General features: G+C 42.7%; 2 protein-coding genes and 3 non-coding genes across 5 annotated transcripts; 4 read left to right on the top strand and 1 right to left on the bottom strand.

Moving 5' to 3' along the window:
• Window positions 1–3,600: 3,600 nt before the first annotated feature.
• On the top strand, window positions 3,601–4,578 carry LOC112992372 (olfactory receptor 11A1-like). The gene has a single exon (XM_026115389.1). The coding sequence runs from the start codon at window positions 3,601–3,603 to the stop codon at window positions 4,576–4,578; it is 978 nt and encodes a 325-aa protein (XP_025971174.1).
• Window positions 4,579–11,384: 6,806 nt separating this feature from the next.
• LOC112992383 (olfactory receptor 10A7-like) lies at window positions 11,385–12,603 on the top strand. Its single transcript, XM_026115400.2, has one exon. The coding sequence runs from the start codon at window positions 11,638–11,640 to the stop codon at window positions 12,601–12,603; it is 966 nt and encodes a 321-aa protein (XP_025971185.1). The 5' UTR covers window positions 11,385–11,637.
• Window positions 12,604–15,191: 2,588 nt separating this feature from the next.
• On the top strand, window positions 15,192–15,263 carry TRNAM-CAU (transfer RNA methionine (anticodon CAU)). The gene has a single exon. It is a non-coding gene; the product is annotated as a tRNA-Met (tRNA).
• A 150-nt stretch (window positions 15,264–15,413) lies between these two features.
• TRNAI-AAU (transfer RNA isoleucine (anticodon AAU)) lies at window positions 15,414–15,487 on the top strand. Its single transcript has one exon. It is a non-coding gene; the product is annotated as a tRNA-Ile (tRNA).
• Window positions 15,488–15,682: 195 nt separating this feature from the next.
• Window positions 15,683–15,754, bottom strand: TRNAM-CAU (transfer RNA methionine (anticodon CAU)). The gene has a single exon. It is a non-coding gene; the product is annotated as a tRNA-Met (tRNA).
• Between the last annotated feature and the right edge of the window lie 4,447 nt (window positions 15,755–20,201).

Raw genomic sequence — 20,201 nt, 5'->3', positions numbered from 1 at the left:
CTGTTATTGGCTGAACACAAGCATTTTAACTGTCTTGGCATTGACAGAGCCAATGTTGGGTGGGAAACCAAGGGTATCTCATGTGAAAGTCAACAGGTAGATTTTGGATGTTTGAGGCAAATTTATTTCATCTCACATTAGCAGTCAAAATATATGGCATTCAGTCCGTGCCGTTCAGTTAGCACCCTCTCTGCACCTGCTGAAAGCAGAAGTTACTGGGATAGAAACTGGTGTTTTGGATTGACTACACTCACATCTAGTGGTGTGTAATATAACTCTCCTTTCCTCTTTATTGGACCCTGTAGTCTTTGAATTCCCCCATGTTTTTTATGTTTTGTCTTTTCCAGGCTTATCAAGCTGACTCAAAGCAGTCCTTGTCTCTTATTTCTTGCAACCACCCTTATGTCTGTCTTGTCATGCCAGAGAGAGAAATCTGACTGCCGAACAGTTGATATGGACAGGGTTGTGTTTACAGTTCTCAGAGCTGTTCCACAGAGTTCTCTGGGCCGCTCCCCAAGTGGATTTGCCATATCAACACTACATCCTTTGGCCTGGATATTCTCCTATCCATCTTTGGTATCCTTATGGATGTGAACCACAGTTACTTTGTGTGATTTTTTTTTTTTCTTCAAAGTGCTTGAAATAAGAGGGCTGTATCACAACGTGTCAGAGTAAAGTTTCACAGCATGACGTGAGGAATGCCGTATGCCTCGGACATGCCCCAAAGGTCTTTGACAGTACAAAGATGTCTGAAGAAGTGTTAGAGATCTCTCTTAGTTTAGGGAACTAAACTTGCCACTCTGCACATTCACAGTGGATTCATATGTGTTTTTAAATAGTTTAGCTTTCTAGCTTATCCTTGGATGCTGGTTCCAAAACCCCCACACTGCTTGCAGGTTTGCTTGTTCCTGGGCTCTGCTTTGGAGTTAATCCAATAGTACCCACCAAGACAAAGCTAAGGCACCTGGCCTTCTAATGCAAGCTGAGAAGCTGAGGTTAAAGACTGGGGCCCTGGAACAATCTCACTTATCTGTTACACCAAAGTTAGTAGCACAGTTACCCTACATTACTAATAGATAGAGCAGCATCTCCAGAGGCTGACTGAAATAGCTGGCACTCAGACAGCTGCCTGGTATTGAATCCAGGCCCTAGTGAGTTTTAGACTTAGGAACTTCTGTAGAACCCAAAGGAAGAGCTGAATTGATAGCAACGATGACCACCATAGTAATCTTTTACTCAATTTTCATGCTATCTATCAATATGATTCCATCCAGTCTCCAAAGTAATCAAAATTCAGACTAAAAAATGCATTACAACTCGAATGTGCATGAAGAGAATGGTTATTTATGTGCGTATGAGGCTGATGAGTCAACCTCTCTAGGCTTTTGTTTGCTTGATTATCCCCTGGGGTGATTCACCAGACTCAGCTCTGAAAATGTTTTTAAGGAAGGAGGTGAAGGGAGGAACACTCTCTGCCTATCAGAACAGAAAAGGGGAGTTTATATATTCAGCTTGTAACAAAAGAAAAAGATGAGAATGATTTTCTGGGGTTTCTTTGCCAAGAAAAGTGCTGTAACTTTTTTTTTCCCCATGAGAAAATCCAATTTCTAATGAAAATAAAGCAGGGTACCAAACCTTGAGAAATGAAAGATTGTTGGATCAGGTTTCAATGTTCCTATGGTTTCAGGTAAGAAAGAGTGTTGCTCTAAAAAGTTTGATAATTGGCACAGAAATGGGACACACTTTCAGTGATTTCAGTTGCCAGATGCTGGTAAATTGGCTCAGGATTGGAGTTTTGAACAAATAAGATTTAATGCAAAATTTTAAATTACATCTGTGGAAAGAAATGTGAAAATCTTAGAGTTATGCTTCCAAAAGTTATCCAGTTACAAGTGATTGAAGGACTGCTTTTATATGACATTCACTATTACAGCATCTGGTCACTTCTCTATAGTGCACACATGTGCTGAATAACATCTAAATGGGAGTGCAGCCTGCATTGCAGCAGTCGACTTCTATATCTGAACTCCTGCTCTTGTCAATGGAAGGAAATAGATCATTTCCTTGGATGAATAAGCCCTTTCAGTGTAGATATCTAAAACATGTTGAGTGAATTAATCTAAAGTGCTTACTTCTCTCTGTAGAGTATAAAAGGAGTCTGAGGTGAGTACTTTAGATGCAGATATTTGAAGTTAGGTAACAGTAATACTACTGAAGAAGACTCAGACAATGCTAAATTGGAATGCTGTATCTGAGAAGAGAGTGGGCAGGAAAAAAACCTAGGTTGTGTGTCTAACAGAGGATGTGTTTAGGGAACCCCAGGGTGGAAGATTGTTCCTTCCAGTTTGCAGAGGGTCATGGTTGGAATTTGTGTTGCCAGCCACATGGATTTAAAGAACGCACCTCATTAATGCATCCCCATAAGGTTGTTAATATCTCTTCCAACTCTACACCTATCTGGGTGAAAGCAGAGGTGACGAGTCTATATAGAAGAAAAGAGAAGTAACTTTTCTGTTCAATTCCTTTGCTGATATGACCTTAACCACAGTGCTGTGTCCAGTTTTGGCTACTGAATTTTAAGAATATACTTAAAAAAATGCAGAAAAGACCAGCCAAAACCACAAGAGTTTTGGAAAATGGAATTTTTAAGGAGATTTAGAGGGACTGAGGCAATTCAGTACATACGAGAGAAAATCAAAAAGGGCACTATGACAAACAGTAGGATTCAGCTAAGCTGTACTTTTTCAGTTAAGTTTCTGATAAAAATTAGTCCACTAAACTCTCTCCATTATCAGTGAAAAAAGACATTACTTTCAGAAGAGTATTCATCTTGTTCATAGTAGGGCAAATGTGACTCTTTCAGCCTGGAGTCCTTCATTCTACCCACTGACAATACTGGATGCTGAGACAACTGGAAGGTGTTTGTGTGTCCTGGGGTTTTTTGATAGGTAGAAGAACATATGCTGGTGAGGGTATAGGCGTTCTTCACACTTTTTTCCATTGGAAGCCGTTGGATTTCACAATTTCTTAAATTCCCTGCCATCTACATTAGTTCATGATTCTACAACTTCTACTCTCTTTTAGCTTCCTTCAAATAAGAAAAACAAACACATAAAAGATGGTTACATAGTTATATATAATGAACATACAATATGCATCTATGCATATTAGCAGTGGAAATATGGCTCTGTTCCTACAAAAGCAATCAGACCAAATACTTTCTTTTTTCCACACCAGAATGGAATATGGCAAAATTTGTGATGGTTTCTGATGGAAAAAGAAGTTAATTTTTAATTTGATTACACATGTTGAAAACTTCTCAGAAAGACTCCTTGCCCTACAAGAGAAGCATGGGTGCATTACTTCAGTTTTAAGTGCTCTTTTCAGTACCTGGGATAAAAGAATTGACCCTATGAGTCCTAGTGAATGAGAAATCTGTATAGATATCAGAGGACACGTCTCATAATACAAGGACTTTTTTTCTCTTTGCTCTTCTCTTCTATTAACAAATATTCACTGCTTGAGCGTGCCTTTATTCTGTCTTAACTGGCAGGGTCTTCATTGGTGCTAACAGCTCCATTTATCACTAGAATGAAAGTTATGTCACAGCTGGAGTGGAAGAACAAAACAGCTGTTACAGAATTCATCCTCCTGGGATTCGGAAATGGCCCTGAACTACATTCTCTTCTCTTCCTGATGTGCTTGGCAATCTATATTGTGACCATAACTGGAAACATCTCCATCATTGTGCTGGTCATGGCTAATCGGCACCTTCACACCCCAATGTACTTTTTCCTGGGCAATTTGTCCTGCCTGGAAATCTGCTACAGTTCAAACATCTTGCCGAGGATGCTGTTTAGTTATCTGGATGGAGACAGAAGTATTTCAGTCAATGGATGTTTCACACAATACTATTTCTTTGGTTGCTTAGCAGCTGCAGAGTGTTATCTCCTAGCAGCAATGTCCTATGATAGGTACCTAGCAGTGTGCAGACCCCTGCACTACCCACTGTGTATGAATGGCAAGCTCTGTCTACAACTTGGTGCTGCATCTTGGATAAGTGGCTTTCTGTCTAATTCTATATTGATGTTTCTGATCTCAAATTTAGACTTCTGTGGTCCCAATGAAATTGAACATTTTTTCTGTGATTCCTTCCCAATCATAAAACTCTCCTGTAGTGACATCCATGTGGCGGAACTTGTCACTTCTGTTGTGGCGGGCATATGCTCACTGCCTCCATTTCTATTGACCTTCTCATCCTATTTCTCCATCATTGTCATAGTCATGAGGATTCCTTCTGCCACTGGAAGGAAAAAGGCCTTTTCCACTTGCTCCTCACACCTTATTGTGGTGATACTTTTTTATTGGTCAATATTAACTGTCTGTGTATTTCCTCATTACAATACTCGAATATCTCTAAACAAAGTCTTTTCTGTCTTTTATACCATTCTCACTCCCTTGGTCAATCCTCTCATCTACAGTTTGAGAAACAAAGAAGTAAAGGAAGCTCTGCAAAAACAGACAAGTAAATTACTGGATTTCAGAGAATTGTTTTGTATTTTTAAAAAAGGCAAATAATCCATAGTGACTTATAGGTTCAGACACAACTACATGGCATGCGAATATAGTTAATTTGAACAAAACTTGGGAATGCATAGCTATGCATCTTAAAAATAAATAAGCAAAGAAAGAAAGAAGTGATATAATATTGCTATCAATTCAGGGGGTATGGCAAAAGACAATGAATGTAGTAAACATTACAAATTAAGCAAAATAAATCCATATTTCTTATTGTAAATGTATTATTACACATTATATCTTCTTGCCTGACTGCTTGCCTTCTTTCCTTTTTTTTCTTCTTGCTACAACTGAAATTCAGTTCAGAATGAGTTGAAACTTAATTTAGAGTGGGTAGACCGTTCCTTATAATGTTACATTCTGGATTAGCCTTAGTTTTTACATCTACAATGTAGAAGTCTGTGTCCAAGATAGTCATCTGGACTCCCTTCATTGCAAATGAAGAGAAAGTGGAATATTTTCTTGAACGTGATTCATCTGATCTGTTTTGGATGTCTGTTCTGAGGTAGTATAAACTATGTTATAGAAGGGCTCAATTCATTCCACTGAAGAATTAAGGGAGTTTAGAGAGCCAGCTCATATAGGAGAACATACAATGTAGACAGTCTAAAATTAATTAAATCCTACCCATACTTAGATTGGTGACTGAAACTTCAAAGTGAAAGAAAAACTCCCACGTCATCACAACAGCTTCCAAAAAGGAATGCATGCCATGTTGCAGTTTAGTGGAGAGGAGAGGAGTTAAATGGAAAGGACCATTTTCACCAACTTGAAATTAGTTCCATTTTGTATATGTTGTTTTATTCTCCTTGAGAACAATTTCTGTTGGAACAGGAGTCAAAGCATTAGTTAGAAAAACTTTTCCTATTGTAGCAGTGTATAGAAGTCTAAGGTAAATAACTGTCTAAGTGAATGAGATTCAAGTCACCACCCTAATCTAAAGCAGTTGTTTCCAAGGCTAGGACACAGACAGCAGAAATGTTGAAAAATAAGAAGGGCCAAAAACCTAGAGGAAGAGTTTTCTGTGAGCTATGAAATAGGAAGAGCTGTTTAGGAATCTTCTATAGGTTATAGAATTGTGATTGCTTAATTCTTACTAAGATTTAACGTGGTTAAAAAAATAAAGAAATAATATGGCTAGAAAAGCTTCACATTTCTCTATAGTGTCTAGCAGTGCAACAAGCAGTAGAGAACAGAGAGCAGGAGCAGAAAGCAGAGTAAGAAGGGGAGCATAAGACCAGGGGGTGGCCATCATGGCAAGGAAATGTGTCTCTTGAGATCAGTTTGCAGGGCAAGCAAGAAAAGGCAAAGCAAGAAAAGGCTAGTAGGAACACCCCTGGGGGTCTGAAGGAAGGAACAGCTGGAGAGGTGGTTAGCAGAAATGGGAAGAAATTGTACCCCATGACAACCAAAGCTGTATGAGACTGAAAGAGCCTTCCCATGCCTTGGCTAATTTTAGGCACTTAGTACCTAACTTAAGAACAAAGGAGAGCATTGATCTTAATGTAGCACATATCTACAATAGGTCAAATTTACCAGATCAAGAAATGTCTACATCTCTTCATTTACTCTAATGGATGTCTAGAAAACTAGTTAACACTTAAATACCTGCAATATAAATTCTGCATATGTGCTAGTCACCTAGTGCCCCAGCATACTACTGGAGAAAAAAAGACATTTCTATACTGTGACATTTTGGACTTCTAAGGATATGATGGATTGTCTTAGAAGTGTCTGTTCTTCTCCTTTGACTATTGAGGGAGTGATTCTATGACAGGCTCAGCTGTTGATATTTAGAGGTCAAATCATTTGCCAAACACAGACCTTCAGTGCCCTTTGAGATACCTGAGAGCATCTTGACTGGCTTCCAGTAATGTTCCAGAAGGGGACAGGTCTCCTACAGGAGACCTATAAGACAAAACAGTATCATATTTGCTAGTTTTATGAGGATGTCTTGGATACTCTAGAGCATTTTGAACACTACTAGGTGCGTGAGCAACAACCAAAACACTGGATTACAAATGTCTGAAGTTAGGTATGGTGAATTGCTCTTTTACTTGCTAATGGGTTTCCTAAGTTTTCACAAAATACTATTTTCAATGTGGGTCTCAGACACTTTTCAAAATTTAGTTTTGGAAACATGAATTTATAATTTTCTGAAAAGCTGTAGCAACCATTTCACCCAAGCTTGTCTATTCAAATGTAAACATTTTCACTAAATGATATGCTCTGCTACTTTCATGTTAATAAAAAAAAGAGTTGTTTCCAGAAGGTGGTTTACCCATCCTCAGATCACTGTCTAAAACAAACAGTTTGATTTGTTTGGGATTTTGTTTCTCTCTGTCAAGACAGACTTCTTTAACAGTTCAAAAAAGGCGTCTAGCTACAAGTGTTTCCCACATCCCATTACATTCCAATGGAAAAATCACACTTTTCCCTATTTTAACTTTAACTTTTAACTTAAGTATTCTTAATTTTATTGTTTCTACTCACGTAAGAAGGAAAAAAAGAATAGTTGACTTTCACTAATTTAAGTTGTTCACTGTCTGCTACAGTACCAAGGGAGATGTTTTGTCTTCTGAGTATACTTGGTAATGAATACAGAGAGGGCTTCCCATCTCAGAAAGACATGTAAGATAAAATACAGTTCAGAAAAGCAGACAAATCCCACTGAGTCTTCAGGATCCTGGATGAAACTACCTTCACAGACATGAAGTGTTGTGCAAAAGGGGAAAACGGGTATCCTGGTATCTGAAATGAGGAACAAAGGCATCATATCAAAAACTCTCGATTGCTTCTCATGAAAATTGAGGTATACCACTATTTTCTAGACTTTATGGCAACAGAAATTGGCAAGAAAAATGTGTATTAGTATAGAAGGCTCAAGCAAAAATATAGTTGTATCTTTATAGGGCAGGATAGAATGCATCTGAGAACTCCAGACATTTGCAATGGACACAATGTCTGAGCTAAATGTTAAGACTTCCTTTGAGATGTAAGAAAAATCAAGCACTTTCGGCATTTAGCCTATTTTATATTACTTCTGAAGGATGACACAAATAACATCTAAAAGTATTTATTTCTTTTCAGGCTCTAAGGGAAATGTAAATGAGTAGCTCAGCTACTGATGGTTACCATATGGATGTTTGCAGATAACAATACAAAAGCTTTTATCATTCAGGAAAACATATTTATTTGCTAAAAATATGGATTTCTTTAGGGAAAAAAACCTCTTCCACGGTCTGAAATGAACCTTTTTGTAAAGCAGCAAAGTAGCCGCACAGTTTGGGAGCGAGAAGTGCTACCCAAAGCAGTGCAGTCAAGTTACAGATTAATTCAGTAAACTGAACCCACGCAAATCCATAGGGACTGGACATCTGGACATGATGGTGCAGAGGCTGCTGAAGGAACTGGCTGATGCCATTGTGACAGTGCTATTTGCCATCTTTGTCAGGCTGTGGCCACTGGGGAGGTTCCTGATGACAGGAAAAAAGCACATATTGTCCATATCTTCAAGAAGGCCAAGAAAGAAGATGAATGACAGACTGGTCAGCTTCACCTCAGGCCCTAGGAAGAATATGTAGCAAATCATCATGTCCAGGCACATGAAGGACAAGAAGGGGTGTATATCAGCACAGATTTACCAAAAACAAGTCATACCTGATCAACTTGTTACCTTTCTGTGCTGAGATGACTGGTTCAACGGGTGAGGGGAGAATGTCATTTATCTTGACATCAGCAGAGTTTTTGACAGTCTCCTGTAATAGCCATGTAGATATATTGTAAAGGTATGGACTGGATGGGAATACTAATAGGAAGGTGAAGAAATTATCTGGACCATCAGGCTTTGAAGAGTAGTGATCAACAGTCTGAAATCTAGCTGGCAGTTGGCTAAGAGAGACATTCGTCAGGGTCTGTTACTGTGACTGACACTGTTTCATGTCTTCATCAGTGACTGGGATGATAGAATGGAGAACCTCCTCAGGAGTTTCTAGATGACAACAATTTGGGAACAGGGATAGAGGTCCATACACCGAAGAGCAGGGTTGCCTTTCAGAGGGACTTCAGGAAGTTGGAGGAATGGGTCAACAGGAACTTCATGAAGTTCAGCCAAGACAAAGGCCAAAGTCCGACCCTGGGACAAAAGATGCATCTGTACAGATTCAGGACTGGCCATCTGGGGAGCAGTTCTGCAGAAAAGGATGTGTGTGTACTGGGGGAGGGCAAGTCAAATGTGAGCCAGCAGTGCATTCGTGAGATCGTGAAAGATAATCATCTAGCAAGGGCTAGCCAACAGGTTGAGGGAAGCACCCACTCCCCCCCGCTGCTTGGTGCTTGTGAGGCCACCTATGGAGAACAGCATCCAACCCCAGGGTTCCCCATGCAAGTGAAAGACTGAGAAACTGAAGAGCATCCAGGTGAGGGCCACTAAGATGGTCAGATGTAGCATAGGGCATGCGAGGAGAGGCAAGGGAACGGAGTTCCTGCCAAAGGGAAGGCAAAAGGGGGAATCTCATTGCTGTCTTCAGCATAAAGGGTGGCTGTAAAAGACATGGAGCCAGATCTACTGAACAGTGCACAGTGAAAAGAAAGTCAATGGGCAGAAGTTGCAGCTAAGGAAATTCCACTTGGGCATGAAAAAAAAAAATCAAAAAGAGGGAGGTCAAGGACTGGACCAGAGGCCATGGAGTCCTCAGCCTTGGGGATTTTCAAAATTCAGCTGGACAAGGTCTTGAACAGTTCCATATACTTTTGAAATTAGCCCTGCTTTGAACAGGAGGTTGAATTACAGACCTTCAGGATTCACTTCCAGCCCAAGTTTTTCTATGATTCTACAATTCTTAAAATTTTTGAAAGGCTTCAGATGAGTTTTAGCCATGGACAACATAAAAGCACTTCTGCTCCAAACTATGGTTTTCCTTTGAATTACTTTCCCATTTCCTTTTTCTTTTTCAAGGAGGAAAGAAAAATTTCACATGCAATTGTAATAATTACATATGATCTCTCAGAGCCATGTCATCACATGATGGACCACCACATATTAGATTTTGAAGTTATCCTTTTATTATTGCAAATTTTTCAGAATACTATTTACTACAGTTGCCCTAATAATAGTACTATTGCTACTAATAATAGCAATATCCCTAAAGTGTCCAAGTTTGTATTTCCTTTCCCTTTAATAGAAATTTCATTGGGATATTGTTATTTTAGAAGTCATTGATTTCATGTAATTTTATACACTTGTTCAAATTCGAGAATAAATGATACATTATAATTCAAAAGTACATATTTCTTAGTAGTTAATCCATGTAGTTTGGAGGAAAAAAAAATTCCATTTCATAACTTTTTTACAGTTATACACTAGACTATTCAAACTTGCTGAAAGAAGTTTAGGAGGTGATCTCTTTGAATTTCACTCTAAGCTTTGAGTGTATGTGCCTGTGAAAATCTTCACCTCACTGGAAGACAAGAAAACATCACCAAGAATAAGCATTGTCATTTTATACCGAATACAAATTTTCGCGTATCAATGGAAGGATTCAGCTCACCTGACCTAAGTGCTCACATTCCAGATTATAGTGTTTTATGTAGCATATTTCAAACACCATCTTATTCTCATCCTCATTTTTGAAGTAGGAATTGCATATACCTTGTTCAACTAATTAAACAAAGAAATTCTTTAGAAAAAGAATACATCAAATTAAGAAGTGGTGTATTGAGTGAAGTATTTTCCAATTATTCAGCAAATGGAACTGGAATTGGAAAACCATCAAAATGGAAATATCTCATTTGTATATTTAAAAACAACCAATGTGATGGCTTGTTTAATTTTATAATTTCATTCCTGCCTTGCAGGTGGTGGCAAGACACATTCCAGAAAACAAGTGTGTTGGAAAAACATACTGAAAGAGGTTATGTTGTATAAGAATGCAGACTTAGAGCTTTGTTTTACTACGAGAAAACACAGGAAAGTCAACTAGTGCTGGTGACTGAAGTGCAAGTGGGAGGGTCCCTTAACTGAAAACTGTCAGGTACCACCTTTGTCAGCTAATATTGCTCTCTGCAACGCATGTAGCTGCTCCTTTCTGTGACAAGGCATAGAGAGAAATAGGTTCTTCCACACAGTGATATCCATGCAGATACCTGAATAAAGTGAGAAATACAACCTAGGTTTCTGACTTACCTTCTCAATCTACTTGTCTTTACACCAGCTACAAAGGTAATTTGAACATTTACCTCACATATGGATATCTACATTGCAAACATCTAAATATGGACAGGTAGATTGTACAGGTCTACAAGAAGATGGTTTCTTAAAACATGGAATCAATAAGCAATTGTTCAGGGAGCTGAATAAAGAATGATGATAACTAAAAAACATAAATTTAGTATGTCATTAGTTTATATTTTAGTAGCAATGAGACTAAATAGACAAATACATGCTTTGTCCACTCTTCAAACTGTCAGAAATACAAATGTACCATCAACAAATTTATTTTCCATGTTTAATTTGAGATATAGATATAGATATATACACATACATACATACATGTGTGTACGTGTGTGTAAAAACAAGGGGAAATATTTTTTTCTAAAAATAAAGCAAATATTTTAATTAAATTACAGTTCTGTAGGAAAAAAAACTGCTATTTTGCACACACAAAATAAAATACATAAATTGTTGATGAAAATAATTCCCCCCCCCAAAAAAAATCAGTTCACCTGAAATGCTGACTAGACACAGCAACATCATAGCTTAATTAAAAGGAAATCAAGCAAATTATAAGCAAAGCAAAGGGGCAAAGCCTAGTTCTTCTGTATTTAATGTGACTGTTTTTCTTATTTCCTTGTTTTTATTATAAGGATTTTTATTGGGTTTATTTTAGATAAGTGTTATTTGCCCATCTATGGTTGATCACCCAGCCTACTGAATAATGGAAGTGTTTTCAGAGAAATTCACTATTATATCTTGATCCCTATAAACATTTTCTTCTTTATTTCTTCCGTGTTGGGTCATGCAGACTGAGTTGGGAACCTTCTGAGGAACACCTCTTTCAAATGGAAGCTGCCAAAGCACCATGGCTCAGAAACCAGACCTATTTCACCTTGCAAGGGTTCTCCCACCTTGCCACCCTTCAGGTCTTCCTCTTTGAGGGAATCTTTCTGATGTTCTTGATCACAATGACAGGGAACATTCTCATCATTGTAATTACAACCACTGACCCTGCCTTGCACACTCCTATGTACTATTTTCTCAAAAACTTGTCTTTGATTGAAATTTGCTTTTCATTAAACATAGTGCCCAAGATGCTTGTAGATTTGTTGTTGGAGAGAAAGGTCATCTCTTTCTTTGCCTGTGCCCTGCAACTTTACTTTGTCATATTCTTTGTCACTTCTGAGTGTTTTCTCTTGGGTGCCATGGCATATGACCGATACATGGCTATATGCCATCCCTTGCATTATGCCACCACAATGAACAGGAGAGTGTGTCTTCATATGGTCATTGCATGTTGGGTTTCTGGTATGCCATTTGCTGTAGGACTTACTGGTTGGCTATTTAGCTACCCTTTTTGCAGCCCAAAGGAGATTGAGCATTTCTTCTGTGATATTTCCCCCATTCTGGACCTGGTTTGTTCAGACACATACTTATTTGAGCTTCTTGTGTTCATTGCCACTGTTATAATTGTTTTGATCCCATTTATCTTGATAGCAGCATCTTACATCCAGATAATCTGTGCCATCCTCCGAATGCCATCCGCTGAAGGAAGGCACAAAGCTTTCTCTACCTGCATTGCTCACCTTGTGGTGGTGACACTGTTCTGTTGCACAACTGGGGTGATCCATTTAAAGCCAAAGTCCAGTCTTTCGCTAAACAGCAAGAAATTGGTGGCTCTTTCTTACACAGTAGTAACTCCTATGCTGAACCCAATCATCTACAGCTTACGGAACAAAGAAGTAAAAAATGCTCTGAGGAAGACATGTGGAAGGAGACAGTTCTTCAGCAAGATGTCTCTGCCCAGATAGTATCACTGATTTTCTGACAATCGTTCACACTTGAAACGTTAAATATCAATGAATTAGTGTTCCTCAAAGCCTTTAAAGAGTTTGGTCATTTTGATTTTTATTGGAAAATACGAAGAAATGTAAATCATCTATGTATTGAATTAATAAGTATACTTAATGTAAGTTTCCAAAATATTGCACAGGCTACAGAACTGAGCCAAATCTGTACATTAATTACAGTGTCTTTAAATCTTTTGCCCTTTTTCTACTCAATGATTAACCTTCAGGAGTGTATGAAAGTAATTATTGTCATAAGAAAACATGGCTCCAGCATACAAAAAAGTCTAATATGCAGCAAAATCCCAGAAAAGTCTGGGGAAAAAAGTCATGAATATTTTCATGGAAAATATGCTAAGTGATTGCTGACATATCAGTAAAACTCATCCCATGGTAATTAGTTCCTCCTACCAGACAGTAAAGAGTAAGGAGAGAGATTCAGTTGACTGAGTATAGGGATGAGACTCAGTTCAAGATGAAGATGTCTAACTGTAGGTATATCCTACATGCCCATCAAAGTCAATCACAATATAGTCAATACGATCAGTAGCATTTAAGGAGCGATTCAGCCGAACAGCTGAGAAGAGCTTGATTTGGTTGCTTGAACATAGGTATCTTCTGCTGCTAGAAACATTCTAGGTCATCCTATTCTAGTTCCAGTTTTCAGTGCAAACGGGTGTGTTTTCCATAAGTCTGTGTTATATCTGCCAGCCCAAATGTAGAAGAAATAACCATGGGGATTGCAGACACCCAAGGACATTTCAAATCATGCCTATGTGGGCAATTTAATCAAGGGGTGTTTAAGCACTGTGTAGGTAACCCAAAAGGCCTCCAGCTGCCATTCCAGAGAAGTGTTAGGAAATTGCATCCCGTCTCCATGTCCCTTATCCATCATTCTTCTGGAGAGATGAGCAGGATTCATCCCCTGATGCATGGGGAATGGTTAAGAACCGTGCTGCATGAGATGTTTCCACATGCTGCCAGAACTGAATATTGCTGCTCTACCAAACTGCAAACCAACACCAGGAAGAATTGCACAAAAACAGCTCAAAAACACATCAGAGAGCAAGGGCAGGTGCAATGCCAGACCCCTCTGTGCAGTATGGAACGTGGGTACAAAGGAAAACAGCATGCCAGGATACAGCAGTGGAGCATGAAAAGCCGCGTTCTCTGAGCAGGGCCCCAGCACGTGCCCAGAACCTCAGTATGCCAACATGGGACAAGGTCCAGACTCTCACCACCCAGGCAGCAAGAGCCCCATCAGCTGGACTAGGTATTAGCCCTGTCAAGCCCTTCGCAGATGCTCGACTGGCTGCCTTCCACGTCTCTGGGTGTCCAGGCAAACCAGGCATGGCATGGTGCTTAGCTGAGGAGGAGCTTGGCGCAGAGCCCTAGCAGGTCCTGCACTCCCAGGTAGCTTAAGCAGGCAGGACCAGGGGGACACGAATGTGGCTGGTGATGGGCCTGACTGGCTTCAGGACAAGGTCTGGCTGTTACACCACTGGCAGGATGCTATGCTAGCAGCAAAGTCTGGCAAGATGCCTCAAGCAGAGACATGCTACAAGGCAGGAACATCTCAAGAAAGTCAACAAATCTTGGGGACAGCCATCTCAGGAGACAAGAAGAGGAAAGGGCTTAGTCAAAAGATCTGTGGACTACTGGTGTGGCATAACATCAGCCTCTAGGAGGTCCTCCCCACTTCCTTGCACCCATTTGAAACCAGAGCTTTGGGAGTGAGAATGGAGGAAGAAGGGCAGTCATTGCTGCACATTCTTTGCAAGGCCAAATGGGCTCTGTGCTGAGAAAGCTGCACAGGTGACAGTCTTGTCTTCTCCTCCAGAAAGGGAGACAAACCTCAGCACCAGCAGGGTGTTTTCCTTTCACACCCAAGTCTTGCTCCATGGAACCAGAGTGAGTTAGCTGATGCACTTTGAGGTGGATTGCAAGTGAGTGAGGTGATGAACAGCGCGGTTCCCAGGTTTTTTGTTTTCTTTTGTTTTTGGTTTTTTTTCCAAAAAGCTTTAACTCTCCCAACTGCCAGCATTTTGGGCATTTGCAAACCAGGTCCCAAAAACTGAAAGAAACCTGTGCAAAAACAGACCCACCGTCATTCCTTGACACTCCCCACCAGGAACTTGTTCATTTTTCTACAAGCCTGTGCAGAGGCAGTTGTATCCAACAGGCAAATGACAGCTACCAGAGGACATCACAGAGAGGCATCTTCTGGATTTGGCTTTCAGGGACACAGGGGACCCTTTGTTTCCCTTCTCTGGGAGGAGTTCAGAGCTGTTACTCCCAGCAGATAAGCAGCCACCCAAGGTAGCCACTTACCCACTTGCCTGCTCATGTGATCCCCCCTGGCCTGCTGGGGAGACACCAGGGCTGTTATGGCATCATTTCACAAGGGATGGGCGCTGCTGGAACGCGGGTGCCACCACGGTTCACCCAGTCCCACAGGGGCCCCATGGGAGCAGTCCTAGGGTGCTGGTGCACGTGCGGAGGGCAAACATCACTGCCTCTCTCAGGGGTGGTGGCATAACCTTTTACGCATTAGCAGAGTGGCGCAGCGGAAGCGTGCTGGGCCCATAACCCAGAGGTCGATGGATCGAAACCATCCTCTGCTAGTGGGATTTGCTTTTCGCGCCCCCACTCCCATTCCTGCCTTCACGTCGCTTTTGCAGTTGGAGGCGCCGCCGCTCCACTCTTCCAGGCCGACTGCGCGGCGCCGCACCTGAACAGCACTGCAGAGCGAGCCGGGGAAACTATTGCACGACGGCCGGTTAGCTCAGTCGGTTAGAGCGTGGTGCTAATAACGCCAAGGTCGCGGGTTCGATCCCCGTACGGGCCACTTGTGCTTTTATTTTTTCCTCTCCTCACGAGTCTTCCTCCGTTTTGCGTGGCCATGGCCAGCCCCAGTAGTGCGGGGACACGCACGACCCTCATCGGCGCCCTGCAACCCTCGAGTGTGCGGTAAGAGCGGTGGGGAGGCAGCAGCGACAGAAAAGGGAAGGAAGGGGGGGGGAGGGGAAAAGAAAACACAACTTAGCAGAGGATGGTTTCGATCCATCGACCTCTGGGTTATGGGCCCAGCACGCTTCCGCTGCGCCACTCTGCTCCGCTAAGTCGGGTGTTTCCGCCACGTACTACAGAGACAGCCGTGCACGCGGTACGTTCCTGCGCGGGCCCAGCAGGATCTGCCCCACAGAGACCTACAGACAGCCCTTGACAGCCGGGGGAGGGGGGCAGCCCCTGGCACCTTCCTTCTGCAGCAAAGCCTCAGCTCTGCCTCTCCCCCACGCGGCGCTCCACGCTGGCAGTGCTGGGAGGGAACCGCACAGACCAGCACTAGCCTGCGCCAACACACCCCACTTGCCTCACTCCATGCCAGCCAGGACAGACCCCGATACTCCCATCCTGTATCCCATCCCGTCCCTGCCAGAGCACCCCTCACGACAGGGCCGGCACCCGCAGCTCTAGCATGCTGGCACTGAGGTGTCACCGCATACCGGGAGCCCCTGCAGCTCTGCAGGCCCAGGAGGAAACAGGGACGGGGCTGTGAGAGGGGTCAGATGTGGCGCTGGGGGTTAGAAACGGGGCTGGGGGTTGGACACGGGCACGTGGCTCTGAGGGGTTCAGGGATGTGGCTGGGAGTCAGACACGGATGGGGCTGGGGGTCAGATGTGGGGATGCAGCCACAACTGGGGACAGATGTGCAGCTGAGGGTCAGACACGGGCCTGGGAGTCAGTCCCAGGGGCCACACATGGGAGTGGGGCAGGGAGGAAATCGCTCGCCACCTCCCTGCCCCAGACAAGGCCAGGAGGATGGCTATGGATATCCCCATTGTCTCTGAGCAGGTCCCCAAGGATAACCAATCCCTGCAGCCCCCTCTACCTTCCCCAGACTACTGATCCCAGGGCCAAGGAGCTGGCATGGTTTTCGGCTGCCCAGCAGCCCTAAAGCAGCCTGGGAAGAGGCAGGGAGGCTTGAACATTCCTGGGCGAGAGGCTGGGAAGGGTTTGGGTGACATAGCTTGCCCACCTCCCACACACCCAAGGCCATCACGTTGGAGACACTGGGAAAAATTACTGAAGGACTTTCCCCTGCAGCAATACTGGCCCAGACCCAGCATGGACCAGCCTCATCGCCTACCAGTGACAGTCTGTGGTGCTGCATCCCCGCTGGGACCCAGCGCTGCCATCTCAGGGCCCTGGGGCACCCCAGCACTGGGAGCAGGGAAGCACTGGGGCCAGAACATAGCAGGGCTGGGCTGCACATGCACCCCCACGGCTAAAGGGGCTTGCTTGTTCACGTCAGATTGAGATTCAGACCTGCTCGTTCCTTTGCCATGGTCCTTTCTGATGAACCTTGTCAAAATTATTGCAAAGCAGGGTTGGGGTCAGAAGACACAGGGTTAACTGTCACTAATGCTAAAATCCAAGTGTCTCAGCACATCATTCCTGGAAAACAAGTCAGAAGGAGCCACCCTGCAACAACAAAATATTCTTCATACTTACTCATTCCCCGAACATTTGACTGTTAATTAAACTTATAATTTCTGCTAAATATCAAAATCCATGCGTTAAACTCATTCCCCCATAGTACCATGATTATGTTACCATGGTTTAATGTTGTGTGCTGTTGCTAATCCAACTGCTCAGTGACCTGCCCTGCCATCCCTGCATTTTTGCACACAAGGTCACTATAACCATCACAGGGGAGTTTCTGTGTCCACACACCTGCAATGCAGTTCACTTACATCAAGCAAACTTACGTCATCCTAGTTTGTGCCTGCAAAGCCTGAAGCACTTCAAGGGGGCCCGCAAGCAGCAAGAAGGCTTCATTCCTTGTTCATCAAGTTGGAGAAATATTTGATGGTTATTTTGCAGATGCTGTCTGAGATTTAGGGCCATCCAGGGAGAGAAATGAGTCAAGCAAACAAAACTCTGCCTACAAATCCTAACCTGAGATCCAGGAAGATGCCAGGTTCCCCACTTGGTGATCTTACAGAAGAACCACTCTTTTTGTGGCTCTTCAGCATAAAGGTCATAGGCCCTTAGAGATAAAAACTGAGCCAACAGAGAGCAGACCTGAGCATTTGCACCACTTTGTCCAAGGCCTCCGCACTTTTTTTTTTTTTTTTTTTTTAAGGAAAAACTCTGAAGAACCAAAGATCTGTGTCACTCTCCCCAGCTGCTGAGTGCTCCTTTTCCATGAATAGTGCAGGAGCAAGGCAACTGGAAAGGACTTGGAGGTAAAAGGGCTATGTGCTACTGGTCTGCTATGTGCTGAGGCCCAAGCGTGACAACAATGATCTGGGAAGTAGCTGCCCCCCACCTCCAGAGAAACCCCAACAGGGACAACTACGATCACAGGTTTTCTGCCCTTCCCACCATGCCAGGCACACACCACAGACCTCATGTCCCTCTGGTGATCTTTCCTGCACCACAGCCTAGGCATTTGTCAGTACAGGCTTCATGACACTAATCCATGACTGTCCAACCTCATACCACATTCAGTTCCATCAAGCAGCCCCTTACTGATGGCATTAAGCAGCACCAACTCCTGAGGAAAGCCACATGCAACTGGCTGCTAGGTGGACTTCCAACTTCTGACCACTACATGTGAGGACAATAGTCCACCCATCCAAGCCAACATGGCTGCAAGGACACTATGGGAGACCATGCTGAAAAGCCTTCCTAAAGTCAAGGAAAATTACATCCACTGTTCTTGCATCACCCACCAAGGCAGTCGTCACACCACAGAAAGCAAGCAGGCTGGGCAGAAGGGAAGAGCAGAGAACCTCTCTTCCATCGAGGTGCTCCAGGAGCACAAAAGTGACATCAGCTTTGGGGGTGCCTTACCTGCTGGGCACCACCACCTCCCCAGACACATGTTCAAAACAGCAAATGTTTTGAAGGAATAGGATACAAAAGCATGCACTGAGCACTTTTATTCATCTAGATGGTGTGTAAGGCAGTACAGGACAGTAGGTCCAAGAAAATTGGACACCAGGAAGGGAGAAAGGCAGAGCTGAAGATGAGTGTGCAGCAGAGCTCAGAGGAACATGGTGGGGGAAGATCTGGACTTGAAGATGGATGGGTAGATGCAACGTAGGAGTTATTCCAAGCTAGAGATGAATAAGGATAAATGGCAAAAGAAGAAAGAGGGCGAGGCAAGCATGCAGGCAAGAACCATCTTTGTTAGATACTGTTTATTCTCAATAAAACTCAATATCCCTCACAGAGATTGTTTCTGCTGCATTTCAAGCCTGCTCACTCCTGTTCCAGGGTAAAGAGCACTACTAATGATTCTTCTAAGAACAGTAGACCCTGAGCTGCTCCTTTTCACCAACAAATACAACTCTTAAAACAAATAAAACATTTCTTCTCCTAGCTGTCCTAGCTGGTTTGGGGGATTTGTTTGAAAAGACAAACTTGTACACTTTCCTGCACAGGGATCAGAGTAGGAGATACCTAGACTGTGCTGACGCTCTTAAGCATAAACTCTCATTTGAATGCCTCTCCTATGGCAGAGCTCCAAGGCGTAAGATTGCAAGCCATGAACTGCCCCATTTCCATTTTCTAACTCCCACCCTTGAAAAATTCTGACCACCATAGAGGGGGTTGCAGTCTTCCAGCCCCTACAGCTAGTTCTTCAAGCAGGACCTTCATACACTCACCAACACTCACAAAATCCCTGAACTGGAGTGGGCTGAAGGTAATCCAAAGTGTCAGCCCACAATTAGGTCAGCAGCTGCCATATGCTGAGACATGTCACCTTCCTACTAAGAACACTCTCAGGCCTGGGCAGAGAAAAAGGAAAATGACTTAATATATTAAGAGTAAGTTAATCTGCAATATTAGAGAAGAATCAAATAAGGAAGGAGTATCTGACCATCATTAAGATTTTGCACAAGTTTTCCTCTCCAGCATTTTTCATCTTGCTCAGGAAAAGATTTTAGCACCTGTTTCACCAGGCTTGTGAAATCTCCCAGTCTAGGAAATGCTATTAATCCCCTCAAAGAACAGAGGCAGCTAAAAGAGCAGGCGCTCTCTCCTAATTCAGAGAAATGGATTTCACTAAGAGCTCCTGAGCTAGAGAGAACAGAGCAAGTAAGCCCACTGCCTGGAGACACTCCAGCACGATAAATGACAATACTACAGCTCCAAAGCCATTTATCCATTTCAGCTACTTGATTATATCTTACACAAAGTGATGAAGCTATTCTCTCCCTTATGTGGTATAATTTCTCATTTAACCTGGCTCATTAGGCAAAAAGGCTCTGTAACACTTCATAAATTAAAAAAAAAAAAAAAAAATCACATATTAGAATCAGCACCAGAAGGACCAGATGTTACACAGTTAGGTCAAGCTGGTTTTCAGATTAGGGTGTTAATACCCTACCTGACCATGCATAGGAAGGGGACAGGGCAATTTCCAAGTACAAAGACACCTCCTATCAGACATTCAAGTTTCCAGTGCAAGTTACCATCGTTGTAAGGCTCTTCCTTTACCAATATGTGACCTGTACCAATACTATCCCTTTCCCATAATTCAGCTA

This window comes from Dromaius novaehollandiae, chromosome 10, assembly GCF_036370855.1.
Source record: "Dromaius novaehollandiae isolate bDroNov1 chromosome 10, bDroNov1.hap1, whole genome shotgun sequence".
Lineage (NCBI taxonomy): Eukaryota > Metazoa > Chordata > Aves > Casuariiformes > Dromaiidae > Dromaius > Dromaius novaehollandiae.
Note: the sequence above shows the minus strand (reverse complement) of the source record. Positions and strands in the feature narration are given on the sequence as shown.